Source organism: Eleutherodactylus coqui, chromosome 2 (assembly GCF_035609145.1).
Source record: "Eleutherodactylus coqui strain aEleCoq1 chromosome 2, aEleCoq1.hap1, whole genome shotgun sequence".
Taxonomy (NCBI): Eukaryota; Metazoa; Chordata; class Amphibia; order Anura; family Eleutherodactylidae; genus Eleutherodactylus; species Eleutherodactylus coqui.
This window is the reverse complement of record NC_089838.1, coordinates 199,918,775-199,938,414: the sequence shown is the minus strand read 5'-3', so window position 1 is coordinate 199,938,414 and position 19,640 is coordinate 199,918,775. Positions and strand designations below refer to the sequence as shown.

Below are 19,640 nucleotides of genomic sequence, written 5' to 3'. Positions count from 1 at the left end.
AGGAGGCCTCCGCCATCCGGCAGGGAGTCTTTTCTTGATTTTCCTAGCAATTACATATGGGTGCCAATTAAGGATGAGCGAGTATATTTGCTAAGGCACTACTCGTTTGAGTAATGTGCCTTAGATGAGTATCTCCCTGCTCGTCCTTAAAGATTCGGGGACCGCCGCGGCTGACAGGTGAGTCGCAGGGGAGAGCGGGCGGGAGAGAGAGATCTCCCCTCCGTTCCTCCCCGCCCTGCAGCGGCCCCCGAATCTTTAAGGACGAGCAGGGAGATACTCGGCTAAGGCACATTACTCGGACGAGTAGTGCCTTAGCGAGTATACTCGCTCATCCTTAGTGCCAATACTTTTGCAATTAGCATTGAATAATGGAGTTGTGACCCCTTTACTTTTCCTATTTAGGACCTAAATAATGGTCATGCCAAATTTCATGTTTGTACGACTCCAGGAATTTAAAGAATTAGATTAGGTACATTACATAGGGGTGCTAATAGTTTTGCCCTTAGCATTGAATAATCAAGTTGTGTGATCCCTTTACTTTTCCTATTTAGGACCTAAAGAATGCTCGTGGCAAATTTCATGTTTTTATGACATCGGAAAGTTAGAGAATTAGTAGTGAGTCAGTCAGTGAGGGCTTTCACCTATAGATTGATAGATAATTCTTTGAAAAAGATGTAAAAGACTGAGATGGGACTACCACTTTTAAAATGGGCTTGCCACTTAGAAAAGCAAGTTCATCGTGTGCGTTATATTACGGGAGCTGATCGGATGATAATTGTTTTGTGGTAAAAGATTTAGCTGATATTGAAATGTATTAATCTAATTTACAGTTTAAGCTAGATTTCCGTTCCAGAGTGTGATTCTACTTGCTAATTGACAGATGCCTCTGTATGCACATTCATTACGATAAGGCAGTGTTGATACAACTGTTTTAACTCGGTCATGATTGGTATGATTTATTTCACTGCCCACTCTAGATTTATGAGTTGTACTGAATGCTTTTTTCGAAAACTGTATCAATCTCAAGAGGTTGTGTTTGGTTTTCCGAGGCATTTCAACATTCTACTCTTGAAATTCCCAATGTGGAGGGGAGAAATATGTAAATACAGTATAGAGGATTCTTCATATAGAGGACATGATTGCATCAAAAACTGTCGCATTCCAACTTTTGTGCTTTTCTCGTGCAGGAAGAGCCCAGAAGAACAAGCAGAGGTTGCAGACAGCAGTCAGGATGGGGTTCTGCTCCCCAGACTCTGTCCTACATTCTCTGCCCACAAATTTCTGCTTTCTTTATACCATTTGTTTTCTGGTCTTATAGCAACTTGCGTACGAATACACGTCCAGATGCAATGTAATTACGGTTGCCCTGGTATTGAACACATCCATAGAAATCAATGGAGCTCATGTGTGCAGAATCTGTGGTAAAATAGAGAATGCTGTGATTTTTCTTCTGCTTGCAGAATCCGCAATTCATACCCACAAGTGTGAGTGAACAGATGAAAGTCAATACATTTCAGTAACCGTGTATTAGCACATATATGCGCGGATGGCGATCGCAGTTCAAATCTGATATATATATATATAAAATGTATGTGTGTGTGTATATTTCTGTATAATATAATTACACACAATATATCCTTTGGATGAAATGGAGGGTACTTACCTGCCAAACTGCTTTAATGAGCACCAAATTGCTATATAGTTAGGGATACTGTTAGGAGAATGGCAAACACGCAGGCCGCAGGTGGGAGCATGCCAGAAGATTAAGTATTTTCATATTTTATTAACACGAGCCTGTTCAGCAGAATGTCATAGCACATTACATGCAGGATGGCATTGTACACTGCGGATTACCTCTCTCTGCCATCACTGCTCAGAAAGCATGGATCTGACAGTCTAGTTTTCCTCTTACTCTGCACATTGCTCCTCCTGACATTACTGGGCCTTGCAGTGCTGTTTCTTGGTATGCCCTTTCTACGTTTCCGACTGGAGATGGATTTTCACATGCAGGACTGGACAAACTGTGGCTGTAGGCTAATAAAATCTTGGAAATTCGGTGAGTAGAAGGCCATTTTTACATGACACAGGATGGAACTGCATGTAAAGTAAGGTGAAAGCTCTTGTTAGATAAGTATCGGAGGAGATTTTTGTGTCGAGCTAGAGGTGCAAATATTGGTATTGGTCACTGAGAGCAATGCACGTCATTAGGGCTCATTCACACCACCATGATTTTGACAGGCGGTGAATGGAGTCAGTGAAGGTAAATGGACTTTCATTGATCCGTTCACATTATTGTATAGATACTGCGTGTCGATACGCACGAGAATTAGATCACAGCATGCTCTATTTCTCATGTACCACGCAGCGTGAACCCTATTTCTTGATTGGGCGGTGTATGCAAACCCCGTCCGCACACAATACATTGCATACGGTCGTCATTTCATACGCTAACCCGCTATGAAACAGTGCGAATTAAAAAATAAAAAGTTACACTGCACATGTCTGTGTGCGTAAGATACCCGGTCATGTACAGTGCACTCGCAGCCATACGTGCTCTAAGCCAGCAGGGCCAGTATTCACGAACGCCCTACCGATCCGGTCGTGTGAATTGAGCGTCTCGCAGCCCATAGCATTTAATACTACAATGTATTTGTGTTTACTTAATTGCATTCTTTGTTGACCTGAAGACAATTGTGCCAGTTTAATTTATGCCATGTTCTTTAATACTGCATATCGCAGTAGTCTATGTATTAGGAGGATGCTGAGAACCTACACCTGTACCGGGGGTCCTGACTTGTTGCAAACCGTCTGTAACCTAAACTTTCCTGTTTATGATGGAGGACAGCATATGCTGCAAACAGATGGCCCTCACTTCACAAAATCTGTACATCTTCATTTCAGCCAGTGATAAATATAGATGTGCCAAAACAATAAAGATAGAAAATCCCTTCGATGAGCACATGCACAGGGGAGACAGACGAGGGGGCGTCTGCCTCCTATCTACTGTCCCAAATACTAGCAGAGCATGTCTGAGAATATTACCACGAAATGAGGCTCATTTGTAAATGCCGGTGAGAACCAACACTGGTGTCTGCTGTTACCTACCGCCTTATACTGCCATGCTAAAATCGTATTTGTAATCTTCTTCCCCCGACCTTATAATGGAGTCTCTAGCACTGATTTAATTGATCTCCCCTTTATTCTTATGTAGTGATGTAGGATTATCGCCAATCAATTACATTATTACCCCTTCCTAAATTCAGGTCACAAGAAGTTAATTTCTAACTTCTAGGACATTGTGTCGAATACACAGCAGAGTACAGTTTGCCTGCGAGATGTCTTTTTTTGGTTTTGCTTTTTCATATGTATATGTTGTATTATAGTTTTTTTTATAGTCTTTTCCTATTAACATGGTGATCTTTCCTCACCTTGTGTACTAGAAGTCCTGAGGAGTGAACCCACCTGACCTTCCCCATTAAAATCTATTTAGTATGACCTTTTATAATGTTCTTTTTTTAAATGTCATGTGTTTTGTATTATAAGAAAATAATGTAGTCAGCACTGGGGCTCCAAGACTGCATCTGACAAAATCTGCGTAGCTTGTATCTCTTTTCTATATTTGTGTGTGCTTTTCACTCAGTACATTATTTTTGGTTTTTTGTCTTTGAGATGGTGTAGTTAGATTGATGTGAATGACTACAGTCTTTGTACAGCACTACAGAATATGGTGGTGCTATGCATAAAAATACAATTTAGTCCACCTCCAGATTCCACAGCAAATACGTCCATAGCATACTATGGCAATATGCAAATTCAAGTCCACGAGTGGAAATCGATAGCGATTTTCCGCTCGCGGAGGAGAAATCACAGGATGCTGCTTTTTTTTTGCGGGCTCTGCAAAGACTGTTTCCATTGAAATCAATAAAAAAAAGTCGTCCGTCCCGTGGCTCTTCCATAGTCATCATTGTGGAAAGGGCGCGGGATCCGCGTCATCGCCCAGCGACGGTGCTGCCTATTCTGTACTGCACCAGCGGGCAGATACGCTGGGGTCAACAGCTGGGCAAAGGGTTGGATTCCGCTACGGAAATCGGACCTGCCCGTGTGCAGAGAGATATGCAGTGCCTACTTCAAAAGATAGATATATAGTTAAGATTTTTTTTCCCCAAAGCTTTGCTATGGTTTCTGCATAACCCTTGTTTCAGGGCATATGCTCAGGGATATTGGTTTGTGACCAGGACTGTTTTATATTTCATCACTAGTCAATAATAATAAAAAAAAAATTAAAAAGCAAAAAATAAATATGTAGAGGAAAACCCCATTTCTCAACACGGGGATAGAATAAACTTTTATGTTGATTTTTCTTGATTCCTGCTCTTAATACTGCCCATGCTCTCTTGCATTGCCAAGCTATGTCCACTAACCTTGCGTGGTAATGCTCCATGACAGGCCTGCATGCTAAGAGAAGCCCAGTGAAGGCAGACCAGTCTGTAATTAATTACATCACATTATTTTCATCGTGCCTGCCGTCACAATGCATTGTATCAGATTTATTCTCTTTGAGCCTCTTCAGAGAATGGGCCAAATCTGTTAAAACTGTGAAGACAGGAAAATCATAAGTGTATTATGACTTTAAAAAGAATAAGGTAAGTTAACCTGTAATATAACAGTTGTTTTTAAGAGCTCAGCATCCATATTCCATTAATAGAGGCCTGCAAGAATTCCAGCTGGATACAGCAGCATAATCAATGATCAATTAACTTAAAATGCCTGCCTGCCTGGTCATATTAGGAGGTGGTTTACCCAATACAGCTTTGTGATTAACCATCCAGAGACTCTGTAAGCTCTGCAATCTTTCATAGCTTAAGCAGTCTGCTTCTCTACAAATGTAAATTTAAGATGGCACATTTTATTTTGCAGACGTGGCGAAAAAGTAGCTTTCTGTACTTTGCCCCACTTAGAATACTATTGATTTAAAGCGACCCTCCAGGCTCCTCCTTACTAAGGCTCATTTGCCTCAGTATATGTGTGGTAATCACCTGAATTTCATTTGTTTCTCACCAGTGATTTTAGTAATCTGTATTTTATAGTCATTTTAGCCTTGCTGTACTGGAATTCAGCTCTCCATGCACAGAATTACTGGTTACCCTGTGATAGACCTGTGTTTATACACAGCAGCCTCGATAAATTAGCTATAGGCGCAGCATTCTCCACACTATGTAAGCTGTAATGTGTGTTACCAATAGGATGGATCACTCATTTATCCTACATCCAAATATCATCAAAACTGCAACAACACACTAACTTCAAGTAGCAAACATATCACTCCTGTTTTATTCACTACCAGAGACAGTCAGTGATGCAATTTACAATTGAAGAGAGGGCTGGCATATTTGAAATTGTTTTCTTATAGTTGGCTGTAATATCTCTCATTTTTACAAGAGATCTTTCATTTACAAATGATCTTTCTTTGAAATCCCTGATGAAAGACCATTTAGCTTTCATGTAGAACGTACATGGCCAGTTTGAACGACTAACTACCAATGTGGACTTACGACCCATTTAGACAGGACGAATGTCGGGCAAACAATGCCCAACACTCGTCCCTGCACATACTCGCTCCTGTGCTGCTGCACAGGAGCTAGTATCTTTGGCTCACAGCAGGGAGGCTGCAGGAGAGTTCTCTTCTCGTGCTCCCCCGCCCCTCTCCACTGATTTAACATAGCGGCCGTTCAATACTGAACGGCTGCTATTTATACAGAGCGATCAGCTCATCTTCCATCGTTTGTGCAGCATAAAGAAAGGGCGATGATCTGAATGATGATCATTCAGTGTAAATAGCAGCCATTCAGTATTGAACATCCGCTATGTAAAGTCAATGGAGAGGCAGTTTGCTGGTCTGGGGCATTCAGGCAGTCATCTTAGAGAAGCAGTTGTTGCTGCCTATCAACCTAGAAAGGGTTCCAAGATCATTTCCAAACAATTTTGGAGTTGGTCATTCTACAGTGAAAATTATTATTCACATGTGTACAACATTCAAGGCAGTTGACTATCTTCCCAGGACTGGACGTCCCAGTAAATTCACCTCAAGGTCAGACCATGCAATGCTCAGAGAAATTGCAAAAAAACAAGAGCCACATCTAAGACTCTAAAAGCCTCAGTTAGTATGTTAAATGTTCAAGTCGATAACAGTAAAGTTGGATAAAGACTGAACAAGTATGACTTGTTTAGAAGAGTTGCCAGTAGAAAACCTCCTTTGTCTAAAGGGAAGATTGCAGCATGGCTAACGTTTGCAAAGTTACATCTGAACAAAACACAAGACTTCTAGAACAATGCCCTGTGGACCAGAGTGGAGGTTTTTGGTCATAATGTCTAGCACCACATTTGGCAAAAACCAAACAGAGCATATCAATATAAACGCCTCATATCAATTGTCAAGCACGGTGGTGGAAGGGTGATGATTTGGGCTTATTGTGCAGCCACAGGACCTAGGCACTTTGAGGTCATTGAGTCAACTATGAACTCCTAAGTATACTACAGTCAAATGTGAAGCCATCTATCCCAAAGCTAAATCTTTGCCAAAACTGGGTCATGCAACAGAACAACAATACAAGCCCACCAGCAGATTTGCATCAGAATGGCTGAAAAAGAAAAGAATGAAGGTGTTGCAGTGACCCAAAGTCCAAACCTCAATCCAATTGAAATGTGGTTGGACCTTAAGGGAGCTGTGCATAAACGAATGGCCATGGAAGGAAGCAGCCGTGTTTTATAACCCTGGACAACCCTTTTAAGCATCTTCATCAGAGGCTGCATTTGAAGTCTTTGCTGCAGATCTGTCCGAATATATCTTGTATAAAATAGCACAGCTTCCTGTGCTATTTCACCCAGATAATGCAAGAGGGCCAAACTGAATTAGGACAGACCCCATTAAAGTCAGTGGGGTCTGTCCGGTACCGTTTGCTTTCATCATAGTACAGCTATTTTTTCTGCATACATTCAGTTTGCCTGCTGCCACGACAGAACAGGACAATGGCATTCTAACTGCAGTAGTGAACAGGGCCTTCGCTATAGGCCATCTGTTTCTTGGAAAGCAGATATGGACATTGATATGACAATAAATATGGCTGCACCACGGTTTAGCTATTCTAGAAATTGATCTGAACTTCGTTTTGCGCAGTGCTCCTTTCACTTGGAATTTTTGGCTTGTTGTATAAGTAACGTGTTGTCTTATCCACCATTGTGATGAAGTACAGAGGCTGCAGTCAACTGGGAAATCAGGACTGGCAGTTGTAGTCTTCGGAGTCTAGTGTTTTAGAAAGCATTTTAGCAATGTGTCATCAGGATGCATAAGATACCATTTTTTCCCTTGCTCTCCCCAAAAGCCCCTGACTACTTCGATAAATGAGGTGCGTTCAGGATTGATGTTTTGACAAACTATTAAAAAAGATGTTTTTTGATATTTCCAGTTGAAAATTCGGTCTTTGCCTACATTACAAACTGGTGATGGATGCTTTCCAGTGGACCAGATACCTTCTCGTTCATCAACTGATTCTTTTAATTACATCCCTTTGAAAATCTCCTAAGTGAAATGGATTAACAAATCTGAGGAACATATGGGTCAGATTTTTCTTCTGGAACAGTCACCTGTGTTTTGCAATAAAGGCGGTGGGGGTAGTGGTCTCCGTGACATAGTTGAATCTCCTCCGTGTTCTGAGCTGGCAGGCTCAGTGGGATTATCAGCATGTAATGTGTGAGTACTTAATGCAAACCGGCCACTTTGCTTTAGCACATATACATCAATTACAAGGCTGTATAACACTATAGATGAATCTCTGCCAGCCCACTTGTTTCTCCTCTCGTCTTGCTGTCCTTGGCATGTTTTCCCCTCTCCCTTTATTTCTTGCTGCCTCTTTCCATTATTCTCTTTGCATCCTGTTTCCAGCTCTACTCCTTTTTTCTCCCCTATCTATCATCACTTCTCTCTTCCTCTCTCCCTCCCTTTCTCGGTGTTGTGCCAAGTTGTGTAGCTACTCGATGAAACTCCGGCTTCTCAGTCTTAAATCAACTCCCACAGACAATAAATCCTACAGGCTGAATTGTATGATAGGAGTTAGAAATGACTGGTTGCATTTAAGATGTAATATTGCAAATTGGCTGCATTAGCAGATGTTCAGCTGCTTCTACTGGAAGGGGTTAGATCAGAATCTCTGTGTGTATAATAGCAGTACGTTCTGAAAGCAAAGTACATGCAGGCATTACACAGCCAGGAGCTTCCACTTTATTTTCCATTAAAGCCACAGTCCAAAAAGCTTTCATGAGCAAGGTCTTCAATGCTTCTTCTAGTGGTGAGTATCCATCTGCAATTTCTGCCCATTGTACAGCTCTCACCTATATGAATTGCCTAAAGAATAATGTAATACAAATTGTCTGTAATGATGGGCTGCCTGTTTTTGAACATAATCCTATATTGTAAATTCGCCAAGCAGAACCTGCTGGACACCCCAAACACACAGCCAAAATGGGCTCTAAAGTCAATGTGCTTCCCAAATAACTGTTTACCAGTAATACTGCTCCATGGTGACATTGAAGTAATGTCAATACATCGTTCTATTTGGCTACAGTGATAAGAGGGATGGGAGTAATCATTGGCTTTTCATTAGATAGTCGTATGCGGTGTCCCCATTTTAATGACACAATTAAAGTGCAGTCTTTTAACAGACGTGTTGTCTACATTGTTCCTAGGGTAAAGTAATGGGCGTGAATCACATTCTTTTCTAATCACAATGACCTTAATCATGACCGTGAAACCTGCTGTAAATGTACATTATGATAAGGGTTTGTTTCCACCAAACTCAATCGTTTGAACGTGCGAACAACGTCAGAGTTCACTCGGCAAACTGTTTTATACAGGCAGATACATCGTTGGCTTCTTCAAACGAGAAGTCGTTCGCATTCACTGTAGAAGTGAAAGATAACATTTGCTATTTAACCCTTTCCAATCAAATTTTGGATTCAGGGATTCCTAAAAGGCTTTCTCTTTTTGCTGTTCTACAACAATGCCATCTCTTGGCTGAAGCCAGTGTGTGTACGCCAGAGAAGCTTCAACAGCGGAGTGGTTGGCAATAGATGGTAAGAATACCCTGTCGGACGTCTTCTGACATTGGAGCTGTACAAGCTGCAATCAGAATGTAGGAAGAAATCAAGACAGTGGATTGGAAAGGGTTAAAGCAGACGATTAGTGAACGAAACAACAATGATTTTTATGCCTGCATAAAATGAACACTAATCGAACGATTTATCATTCGCTGTACGATCGTTAGGCTGTGTTTACACTGAATGATTATTTATTTTCGCTCATTTGAACAATTTTTTGAAAGATACATTCCGTGTAAAAGGGCCTTTATTGTTGCTGAATAATCTTCCTTAACCTATTAAGGACAGTTATTTTTATGTTTTTGAGAAAAGAATAAGGACATTTCATATTAACGGTAGACAGGAAACGTGCCCTTTACCTTCAGAAGGAGGTATTGCAGCAGATGAGAAAGCTCTTCCAAGGTTGATCACTGTAGCAATAATACTTTTCTTAGTATTCCTCCAAAATCTTTAGAAATTTGGAAGCTCAAATCCGCTTGGGCTCACACAGTGCAAGTCTGACACTGCAGACCACTAGCTCCTTTAGGGTGCCTTGCGATCGTGATATTGCTGCGTTTTTTGTTTTTTTTACGTGAATGTCAATAGGACTTTCTTGCAAAGCACAAACTTGTGAAGGCACCCTTAGTGATCTGTGGCCTCAGACAAATTGTAAGTTGATACTGCAGGTTCTCCGTTTGATCTAGATTTTTTTTCAGTCTCTAGGTAGTGCCATGCTTCAAAAATTGAAAGGCACAGTCTTAGTGGATTTATAATTGATAAATCCAACGGTATGCTGATTGCCACTTGAGATTCCACTGCCAATTTTGTTTTAAACAACAGTGCTTGTGCATATTGGGTATATAGGTTTTTATCTGCTGCTAATCCTGAAGATAATGCTTGGCAGCTGGGCCTGCTCCTCTAGTGGAGGGATGGTGTATATATTCACTAATGCTTCTCTTGAGTAATTAGCATCTCTGTCCGTTCCCATCCATCACTCTGCCTTCTCTCCACCTGCTGGGGACTATGTCATTTCCAAGTTATTTTTGCTGAGGTTATAGAGGACGGTTTTGACAAGGAGAGGCTGTACCCAAGAACTGCCTAGTGATGGGCATTTTTTTTCTCCTTTGAGCTGAGCTTTTAACATTCCTCCGAATTTGCATTATTAAAGCAGGTTGTTCTGCAGTGCTTCCATATTACACAATAGCCTGTCAGATGTAGGAGCACTGTACGCAGACTGTGGTTGGTGTGGTGACCATTACTAGTTTTCTAGCAGGAGTTTGTTATGCCGTTGTTTTTATTAGAGCAGGGTTTCACAGCAATTAAACAGGTGTCAACTCTAAATTGCATTGTGATATCACATCGTCGTAGGCAAGGTTTGTCTATACAGTCACATGATGTTGCATGTGTACATGCCAAAAGGTGTTTGTTAGTCCAAAAAGACAGAGTACAGTGCTATGAAAAGCTATTTGCCCCTTTCCTGATTTCTTCTATTTTTGCTAATTTGCCATAAGTAAATGTTTTAGATAAGCCAGCTAATTTTTCTATGAGATAAAGGCAACACAAGTAATCGCGAAATGCAGCTTTTAAATGATCATTCTATTTATTGAAGATAAAGATGTATTAGAAACATGTTTTGCAAAAGTCAAAAATAAATTGCCCCTAAACATAATTACGGTTTGTGCCACATTTGGCAGTAACAACTGCAATCAAATATTTGTGATAAATTGTGATGAGTCTTCTTTTTAGGATTGTTTTACTTGGCTACATGGGATTGTTTTCGAACGCCCACTGCCTACTTAAGGTCTTGCCACAGCAACTCAATGGGATTGAAGTCAAGATCTTGACTCGGCCTTAATTTTGTTTCTTTTGAGCAATTAAGAGGTGGGCTTGCTAATGTTCTTTGGATCTCTGTGGTGCTGAATAGGCCAACTGTTCTTTACGCCACGAGCTGGCAGGTGGACATCCCCCTTAAGGGAGTTGCCCGAGACCCATGTATGCTATTAATTGAAGTATTACAGTGAGTACTAACATTTTTTGTAATACACTTATTTCACTGGCAGTGCTGGAAATGGTCCAGTATGAGTGCTTGCCAATCTCTGGTGCTGTCATTGAAATGGATAGAGTAATGTTGCACTTAAGATCAGTGAGGTTCCCACTGGCTGGACCCCTACTGATCATAATGTTATCCCCAATGTTTCGAATAGAGGATAACTCAAAGGGGTTGTTTCAAGTTAAACAGCTAGGTATGTGTTAAAATAAAAAAACATACTCACCTGTGTTCAGGCTTCCCAGGGCACAGCTTCCCTTTTCCCCGCTGCGGATGGGCGCCGGAAATCGGGTGACTGTTGTGGCCAGTCAAAGGATGCAGTGTCGCCTTCTGAACTTCTGGCATCGGGGCTCACATCCTGGGCACTGTGATGTCAGGAGTCTAGGGTGGTGACTAGAGATGAGCGAGCGTACTCGGAAAAGCACTACTCGCTCGAGTAATTTGCTTTATCCGAGTATCGCTGTGCTCGGGTCTGAAGATTCGGGTGCCGGCACGGAGCGGGGAGCTGCAGGGGAGAGCGGGGAGGAACGGAGGTAAGATCTTTCTCTCCCTCTCTCCCGCCCGCTCTCCCCTGCTCCCCGCTGCGACTCACCTGTCAGCCGCAGCGGCACCCGAATCTTCAGGGACGAGCACAGCGATACTCGGATAAAGCACATTACTCGAGCGAGTAGTGCTTTTCCGAGTACGCTCGCTCATCTCTAGTGGTGACGCTGCAGCCTCTGATTGGCTGCAGTGGTCACCTGACATCCGGCAGCCATCAAGTGGTAGAGGATGGGGCAGTGGGAGCAGGTCAGCCGTGCTCCTGGGGGCTGAAGACAGGTGAGTATGCTTTTTTATTTTAACTCATGCCTAGCCGTTAAAAATGTTTAACTTGAAACCATACTAGCCCTTTTAAGATTTTGGCACAACCCGTTTAGTGGGAAATAAACTTTCATCCATATAAATTGAATGAGAGTCTGTTCTATGTGAACAGCCCTTTAAAAGCTGACTTTGCAAAGAATTGTACATGCTTGATCCATTTTGAATATTTGTCCTCTGATTACCCTTGATGAAATGCATATTTGCTTCTTTGTTGTGCGCCTATACATATATTGTTTTTATTGTAAATTTGCACTACAAGTTACATATTGTTAACCTATTGGTCACTGTCTTGTTTGAATTTCCTAATGTGTTGCCTTTTTTTAACAGATTTGGTCCAAGTTTGAGGAGCAGCCTGTAGAAGAAGTAGTTGCTGTGGTGGAAGAGAAGGAAAGAAATGCTAATTACAAACCTGTCCTGGTTACAGAGATCACAGATGAACTGCACTTTTACGTTCAGGATGTTGAGACAGGTAAGGGGTTCTTTTAACACACAGCCTAGCTTTTGTTGTACAAGCCTAACATCCTGTTCTGTCTCCTTGCTCGGGCGACCGTTCATTGTAAACTTTGTTCTTTGCCTTCACATTCTCACTATGCCGGTTTATAGGCACATAAATTCAAGGCGCTGCTGCTCTTGGCCAGGCTTAGAATTCATTAAACTCATTAAGTGAACTTTGGGTGCAATATTAGTGCAATACATAACTGTGACACTTGGGTAGAAATAATTCCAGGAAAGGTCATCTCTGTCAGTGGCAAAAACATTTTAATATCAAGGAAAAGGACATATGTACATTAAACTAATCAGTTATATTTCTGTAAGAACAAAGCACTTAGGATATTTTGCAGTGCTGTTGATCTAAGCCCATATGCTTAGGGGTATGTTTAGGGAATATATATCACATAAACTGCTATTCATCGAACAATTTTTCATATTCTTCCCATGTCTATTAACATTTAAATATATTTTACAATGAATGGCGCTACAGATAAAGTTTTCCCAAAATTACCTTTAAAAATTTAAAGTGGGTTTTTGTGGGGAAAGATATGTATACTTTGTAAACTGGACTTTGCTCTTTAAATTAAACTGTATTGAACTTTTTTTTAACACTATTTTTTAGTCCTTGAAAGGGAATTGAAGATATGATCATTCAATCTACTTATGTAGTTCATTCTACAAAGCCTACTATAACAGCCTATAAGAGTCTGCGGGAGGTAAGGCCTAATAGGCTGAGTTACTTGGCAGACATGAAAGCTTTCAACTGCCATGGGAACCTGTCAGTACCTTGCAATCGCACTGCAAGGTGCCGATAGGTGACAGAGAGAGCCCCCTGCTTGCATGCTGTAGTTGCTATTGATTGTGGCATGTAATGGGTTAAACTGCCAGGATCTGAGGTTTCTCCTCTCCTGGCGGTTAGAGCGGGAATCTGGTAGTCAGCTAAGCCACCCTTTAAAATGATGTATTTGCATTAGTAACCACCGTAAAAAGGTGTATTGGCCATCACTAAGGTGATAATATAATTTTTCGGACGGTGAAAGGGGCAAAGAGGTTGGCCAGATTTTTTTTCTTCTTCCTTCTGTAAAAGTAGCTTGACCTCATTCAAATAATAAAAGATAACTCCTAGGAGCTAAAGTGGTGCCTTTTTGGTGGAAAAAAAGGGTAGTCCAGGACTATAATTAAAAAAATGGATCTGTTACAGACTTCTGCTTCTATTCACAATTTCCACCCAGATGCTTAGACGGTTTGTGGTTTGAAAGCTGCGTCTTCATCCATATTTCAACACGCTAAGACGGTTTCTGTCCTTGACCAATTTGTGCTTCTTGCACTAAATTAGACCATCTTTTTCTTTCATATGTCGCTATTGCATTAGATTCCAGACTTGGTAGTTATGATCTTCTATCTGTTTAGTATGTCGTTATTTGATAGGATGGTCTAAACAAGACTATTATTTCCATCTCCTTTCAACTTTGGTAGGATCTAGTATTGAATGTGCTTCTTAGATGTTGCATTTTGTCTGTTTCTTTTCTGCAGAGTAAGGAACATGACCTCTACCTATTTAAACCGTCTTATCCACTGTGCTCCTCCTTGTTTTATTTTTTTAATTAGTCTCGTTTAATTAAGGCGACATTATTAGTTGAACAGAAAGAGGTCCATGTAGCCTTGGGCTGTAATAAACTCACAGCATCTTTCCTCTTCTGTGATAATAGTCACCAGTTTGATGGCAAATGAGAAATATCTGTTGAGCTGTGTTTGGTGGTACAGCTAAAGGGAGGGGGTTCGGAACCCTCACTAGAGGTGTAGGGCTGAGATGCAGTTAAATGCGAACTCTGCCTCCCAAGGGACATCTGGCATGATCTAATTGAGACACAAAATGTAGAGAGGATGCAGAGAGAATTGATAGTAAAGATATGAAGCAATTAGAAAGATAGAAGATTAACGGCAGAGAAAAAAACCCTAAATGGTGCTGCTTGTCTGCTCTTATATTAATTCCTCTATCTTTATATCTTAGGATAGATATATGTTTATTCCTACTGTTGATTTTCCAAGTAATTGAATATTGTAAAAAAGATTGCATTCGCATCATTCGGTTCCGTTTTCTTCAGAGATTTATTTTCTCTCTGTATATTAATGTTCAACTATGATAAAGGTAGATAATATTTTATTTGGCACACACTCCTTTTATCATGCACACTACATTAAATGAGGACACGTGAACATCACAATAATTACATACCTATATGCTAATTGTATATCTTATTCCAAAGTAATGGGTATTAAAAGACGTGTCAAATTTGTTCTCTTGTCCTAGGAATTCCTAAAATAGACTTCACCTATTCACAAGGTAGTTGATAAAAGTCTAAATCGGTGGGGGTCTTACCACTGAGGAGGACAGTACCGTGATCCCCTCCTCTCCTCACTGTAGCACCCACTGTGAAGTAGAGTCTGAATGGAATGGTAGCCAAGCATGTGTGCTGCTCTATTCAGCTTTATGGGAGTACCAGAGGTAGCCGAGTGCTTTGTACTCCTCTATTTCCAGCAGTCCTATTGAAATGAATGGAGCAGCACCGCGCATGCTTGGCCATCACTCCATTCCAACCTTCTTTTCACTGTGAAGAGGTGGAGAGGGGTGACCCTTGTTCTCAGGACTGGTGGGGTTCTCATCGGTAAACCTCTACTGACCAGATTTCCATCATCTATCGTGTCGATGGCTGTTAAGTTGATTCCGGGAACAGCCCTTTTAATGTATACGGATGTTATAGAGTGCACACTGTTAACAAGAAACAGCAGCCATTGTTAAATAGCAGTTCTCACACAGATTGATATGCTGTTTCCATGTACAGTATTACACTAAAAGCATGAAGATATTGATTTTGTTCCTGAACTCTTCTCTCTCCTCCTGTGAACTTACCAGCTTTATGTGTTGGCATCTCAAAATCTGCTTTTATTCTACCGTGACACCTAATCATGCGGTTCCCCTGTAAGCTGCAGAGCGCTGTGACATGCGGCACGCTGCATACATCCATCTTGTCTGTAACACGGAATGTATGGAGCGTGTCATATGACACTGCCTTCTGAGGCCTACTGGAGCACAGCGTCAGATAAAAATTGTCTACTGATCTTAAGATACAGGTAATAACACGAGGTTGAATATGAATATTACATAACTAGAAGCATTCTCTGGCATTCAGGTCACAGCTATTCTATAAAATGTCATTTTGTGCTGTAGCATTAAGATTTACTCTCAAAAGGATCTGCACTTTGTGATGAATTTTCAGAATTGTCTGCCGAGTGTGTACACGAGGAATAATAGTATTTCTGGCTATGATATTACTTGTATTCTGCATTTATCACCAGCTTTCCCCTCCTGAAGTCTCTATATCTGATTTTTAGGTTTCTATGAGCTGGTGGGTGGAGACTAGTTAAGTTGTCATGAACATGGAGAGAACGGATGCTGCTTTGTGTAGCACGTACACTTAAATAACTACATCATGGTGGACACTAGAGAATTACTAAGCGGTGTAGATGTGATTTCAGTAGCTATGGGGCAGTAAATCACTCACCACTAGCTCCGGCAGCCTTGTCTGTCTGCTTCCCTTCTCCCCATCTCCTCTTCATAGACTTCTATGGGCAGCATGAGTCATCACACTTCTCTACTTCTTGTTATATGTCTTGGTGTCTCTGTCACTAGAGACTAACAACATTTGATAAAAGGCAGTTGTCAGCAAATTGGAAGGTAGGGAGACCCCTGGTGGGCTGCACTTTAAAGAGATTTTTCAGCACAAAAATATAATTCTAGGTAACAACTGATTAGCATTTTTACTAGTTATCACATTGGTTACTACATTAATACAGTCTAGATGTCTGGTCTACTACTTAACTGATATTTGGCTGCTCAGACATGGAAACCCATGTTGCACCCTATGAAAACTATTTGTACTAAATCTTGCGGCCTAGAATGGACTGTTTTCAGTATTTATGAACCATTCCATGTCCTACTGCATCTCACATGAGCTCTTGTCGCAAATCAACTGGGGTGGGGAAGTATATATGGCCCAGAAGGGATCCTGTGACTCTGTATGAGCAGGGGGTAGTAGTTTACAGGAACACAGATTTTCACACATGTAAACACCAATTTGCAAACATAACCAAAATTATTCTTCTTTTAACCCTTCAAAAGTTAAAGCAGGTGCAGCAGGTAATGCTATGTATTGCCCAACCTTTTGTATTGAGCCACTTCCTGGAAAATCACGTACAATGGTCTTTAGTATTGCAATGTGGGAGCCATTTTGTTAGTAAAAAAATTTTTTTTTTTTTTTTTATGTATACTTATAAGCAGTCGCAAAACTGCAGGAAAGGGGCAGAAAAAGGTTTGTTTTTTTTACCCTGTCACTGAACAGTAAATATTCGGGACCACTGGAATAACAAGACTAGATTTGATATTAGAAGACTTTGCAAATCACACAAGACTGTCAAACTTGCACATCATTTGTACTTTCTAGTGGAGTAGACTGTTGCACCAGACAATTGCGATTCCTAAAAACAAAAAGTGCCTGCGAGTGATCGCGGATTTACGCAGTATCCATTAATGCTATATTAATGGAGACCTCCCGCAGTGTAAATCTGCTGAAAATTGAACGTACCACGCTTTTTTCCTGCTCGAGGAAGTCCGCAGTAGAATTCCGCATGTGAGCATTGGCAGGCAGAAAGCTAATAGGTTCAATAGACTCTCACGCAGGCTTTTCCGCAGCGGGAACCACATAGCGATTCCGTCCGTGGGCATTCACCCTAAGGGTGATCAGTTGCATGACCCCAGTAGCTCACGGTGTATAACTATGGATTAAAGAAACTCATTTTTGTTCCTCAGTTTGCCATGTTTAATTGTTGCAGAATGTCTCTACATTGCAGCTTTGTCAAAGTCTTTTGAAAGATCATTCATGTGTTAAATGCCTTTTTCTTAACAAGTTTTTGTTAGGTGACTATGCAAAGGGTTAAAGATATGACAAACTGCACCAGTTTCAACCAATTTGGTGCTACCAGTTATATGGCCTAAAAGTAAAATTTATATGACGGCTAAAATTTTTCTTTACAGCAATAAAGTCAAGGAGACAATTATAGTAAAATCAATGTTTCATTATATTGATTTAGTAACGGCTATCCCCACTTTGTAGTTTAACTGCTAATTAAAGGGATCGTTCCCCCACCCTCAGCGTATTCATGCATTAAATGGATAGTCATTCAAGGAAAATGCATAGCCAGATGTGTCTTCCCCTGACGATATCAGCTGATTGTGTAAGGAAGGGGTTAAAGAAGCCAGGTCTGCATCACATACAGTGCTTGGCACTTTTCTATCCAGCTAAAAATACTAACAGGGACTGGAACCATGTGAAGCGGAGACCAAAGAGGTCTCCATCTCACATATTGAACCTTATGGTTCTCTACAGCTTTCCGTGCCCATGTAGAATATGGAACCCCAATATGAAACCGGCGCTGCAAGTAAAAGTGTGGTGTGAAAGTAGCCTTGCATACTAATGAAGTATAATATTTTTTTATACACTTGTCACCCTGAAGATCTCACTACGTATTGTTAGCACTGAGTTTTAGATTAAAGTTATTGCTGAATTTATAACCATAATTTTTTTTAATGGCCTTTAAACCACAAGACGTAACGCATAAATATATGGCTTACATCTGCAACTAGAAATTTAATAAATCTTTAACTCAATAGTTTAATTATTTAGAAGTTTAGGGTTTTAAATATTAATGCCACCTCTATTATAGGTTGTTTAAAGAGTGGAGCAACTCAGTACATTTACCTCACTTAAAAGCAGCAAAAAGGAGTCCTGTAGCAGGCCGTTACATTGTGTCATTAACATTTTGTTCCCACTAGTATCGCCATGTTTGACAATGAGGATCTGTCAGGATTCCTATCCATAAACACCCAGGGTCACCCATAGTGAGAGGGACCGGTTTCACATCTGTGTCGGAATCTCCGGTCCGAGGTTCTATCACGGATGCAGACGAAAATACCTGAAGTTGCAGCTGGGCAGAAAGCGGGCGGACCATATTGTAGTCACTGAGGTACACCGGGCGCTGTTCCGCTGGGGTCCGTCTCTGGATGGAGCCGGTTGACTGAAGGGATTCCCTTTTCCTGTTTCCCGAACAGAGTCGGAAAGCCGAATCCCCAGCGCAGGTGTGAGACCACCCAGTCAGTACATCAGCTTGATTTATTTGTCATCAGTGACAAATTGCAACTCTTTCATAAATTATCTGACTAGTGTTCTGTCCAGCAATGTATTTTTTACCTTGTAATTGTACAAGGTAATTACAGGATTAGAAGTACAGTGAATAGATTTCTTAACTCCGTATTAAAAAATCATTGTTTCCTTTTAAGGTCCAACTAGTGTTAATGTAGCGTGCGTCTGCTGAGGCCAAGGTTGGATTTGCTTCCTCAAGGTAAAGAAATAGTGAGAATGGAGGATTCTTGTTGTACCAGGGTTACATTTGGTAAGACTTGATTTCACTAGTTGGGTTGTATGGAATCTAAGGAATAGCTATCATGGCCTCTGTAGTGAATTTGGTCCACCTGTGAGCCACTTGTGTGCTTTCATCTGTGTGCTTGGCTGTGTGTCATCTCCCCCCCCCCCCCCCCCCCGCCCACCAAACACACACACACACACACACACACACACACACACACACACACACACACACACACACCTCGCCTGTTTACTCATTTGGATTTTATAGGTGCTTAACCAGTTTGCATGCATATAGGATACACTGGAATGCCATTTATCATAATGCATAGTTGGAGAACGTGTTTCACGACATTTCTCCCTCTTTGTAGTCTCTTACTAGATTGCGAGTAACTATGCTTAATATGTTTCTTCTACCAAACGAATGTCTCATGCATACAGCACAGCTGCATGCATGGAGCCTGTATATACCTGTGTACCTCTTGTACAACATTTAATTAAGGTAATCTGCCCTGAAGGTCTTATTCATGCAGGCAATTGTGATTTCAGTCAGTGAAAAATAAACCAATTTCAGCGTAAATGTATTTTACATCAGTTTTTGTTGCATTTTAGGGTTATTAAAATGCGAGTAT

General features: G+C 41.0%; 1 protein-coding gene across 1 annotated transcript in view; it reads left to right on the top strand.

Annotated features, from left to right (window-relative positions):
- Positions 1-19,640, top strand: part of SND1 (staphylococcal nuclease and tudor domain containing 1) — a 572,988-nt gene that overhangs the window by 487,920 nt on the left and 65,428 nt on the right. The window contains exon 18 of the mRNA XM_066592191.1: positions 12,365-12,506. Within this exon, the coding sequence (XP_066448288.1) occupies positions 12,365-12,506 (142 nt within the window). The remainder of the gene's footprint in view (positions 1-12,364; positions 12,507-19,640) is intronic.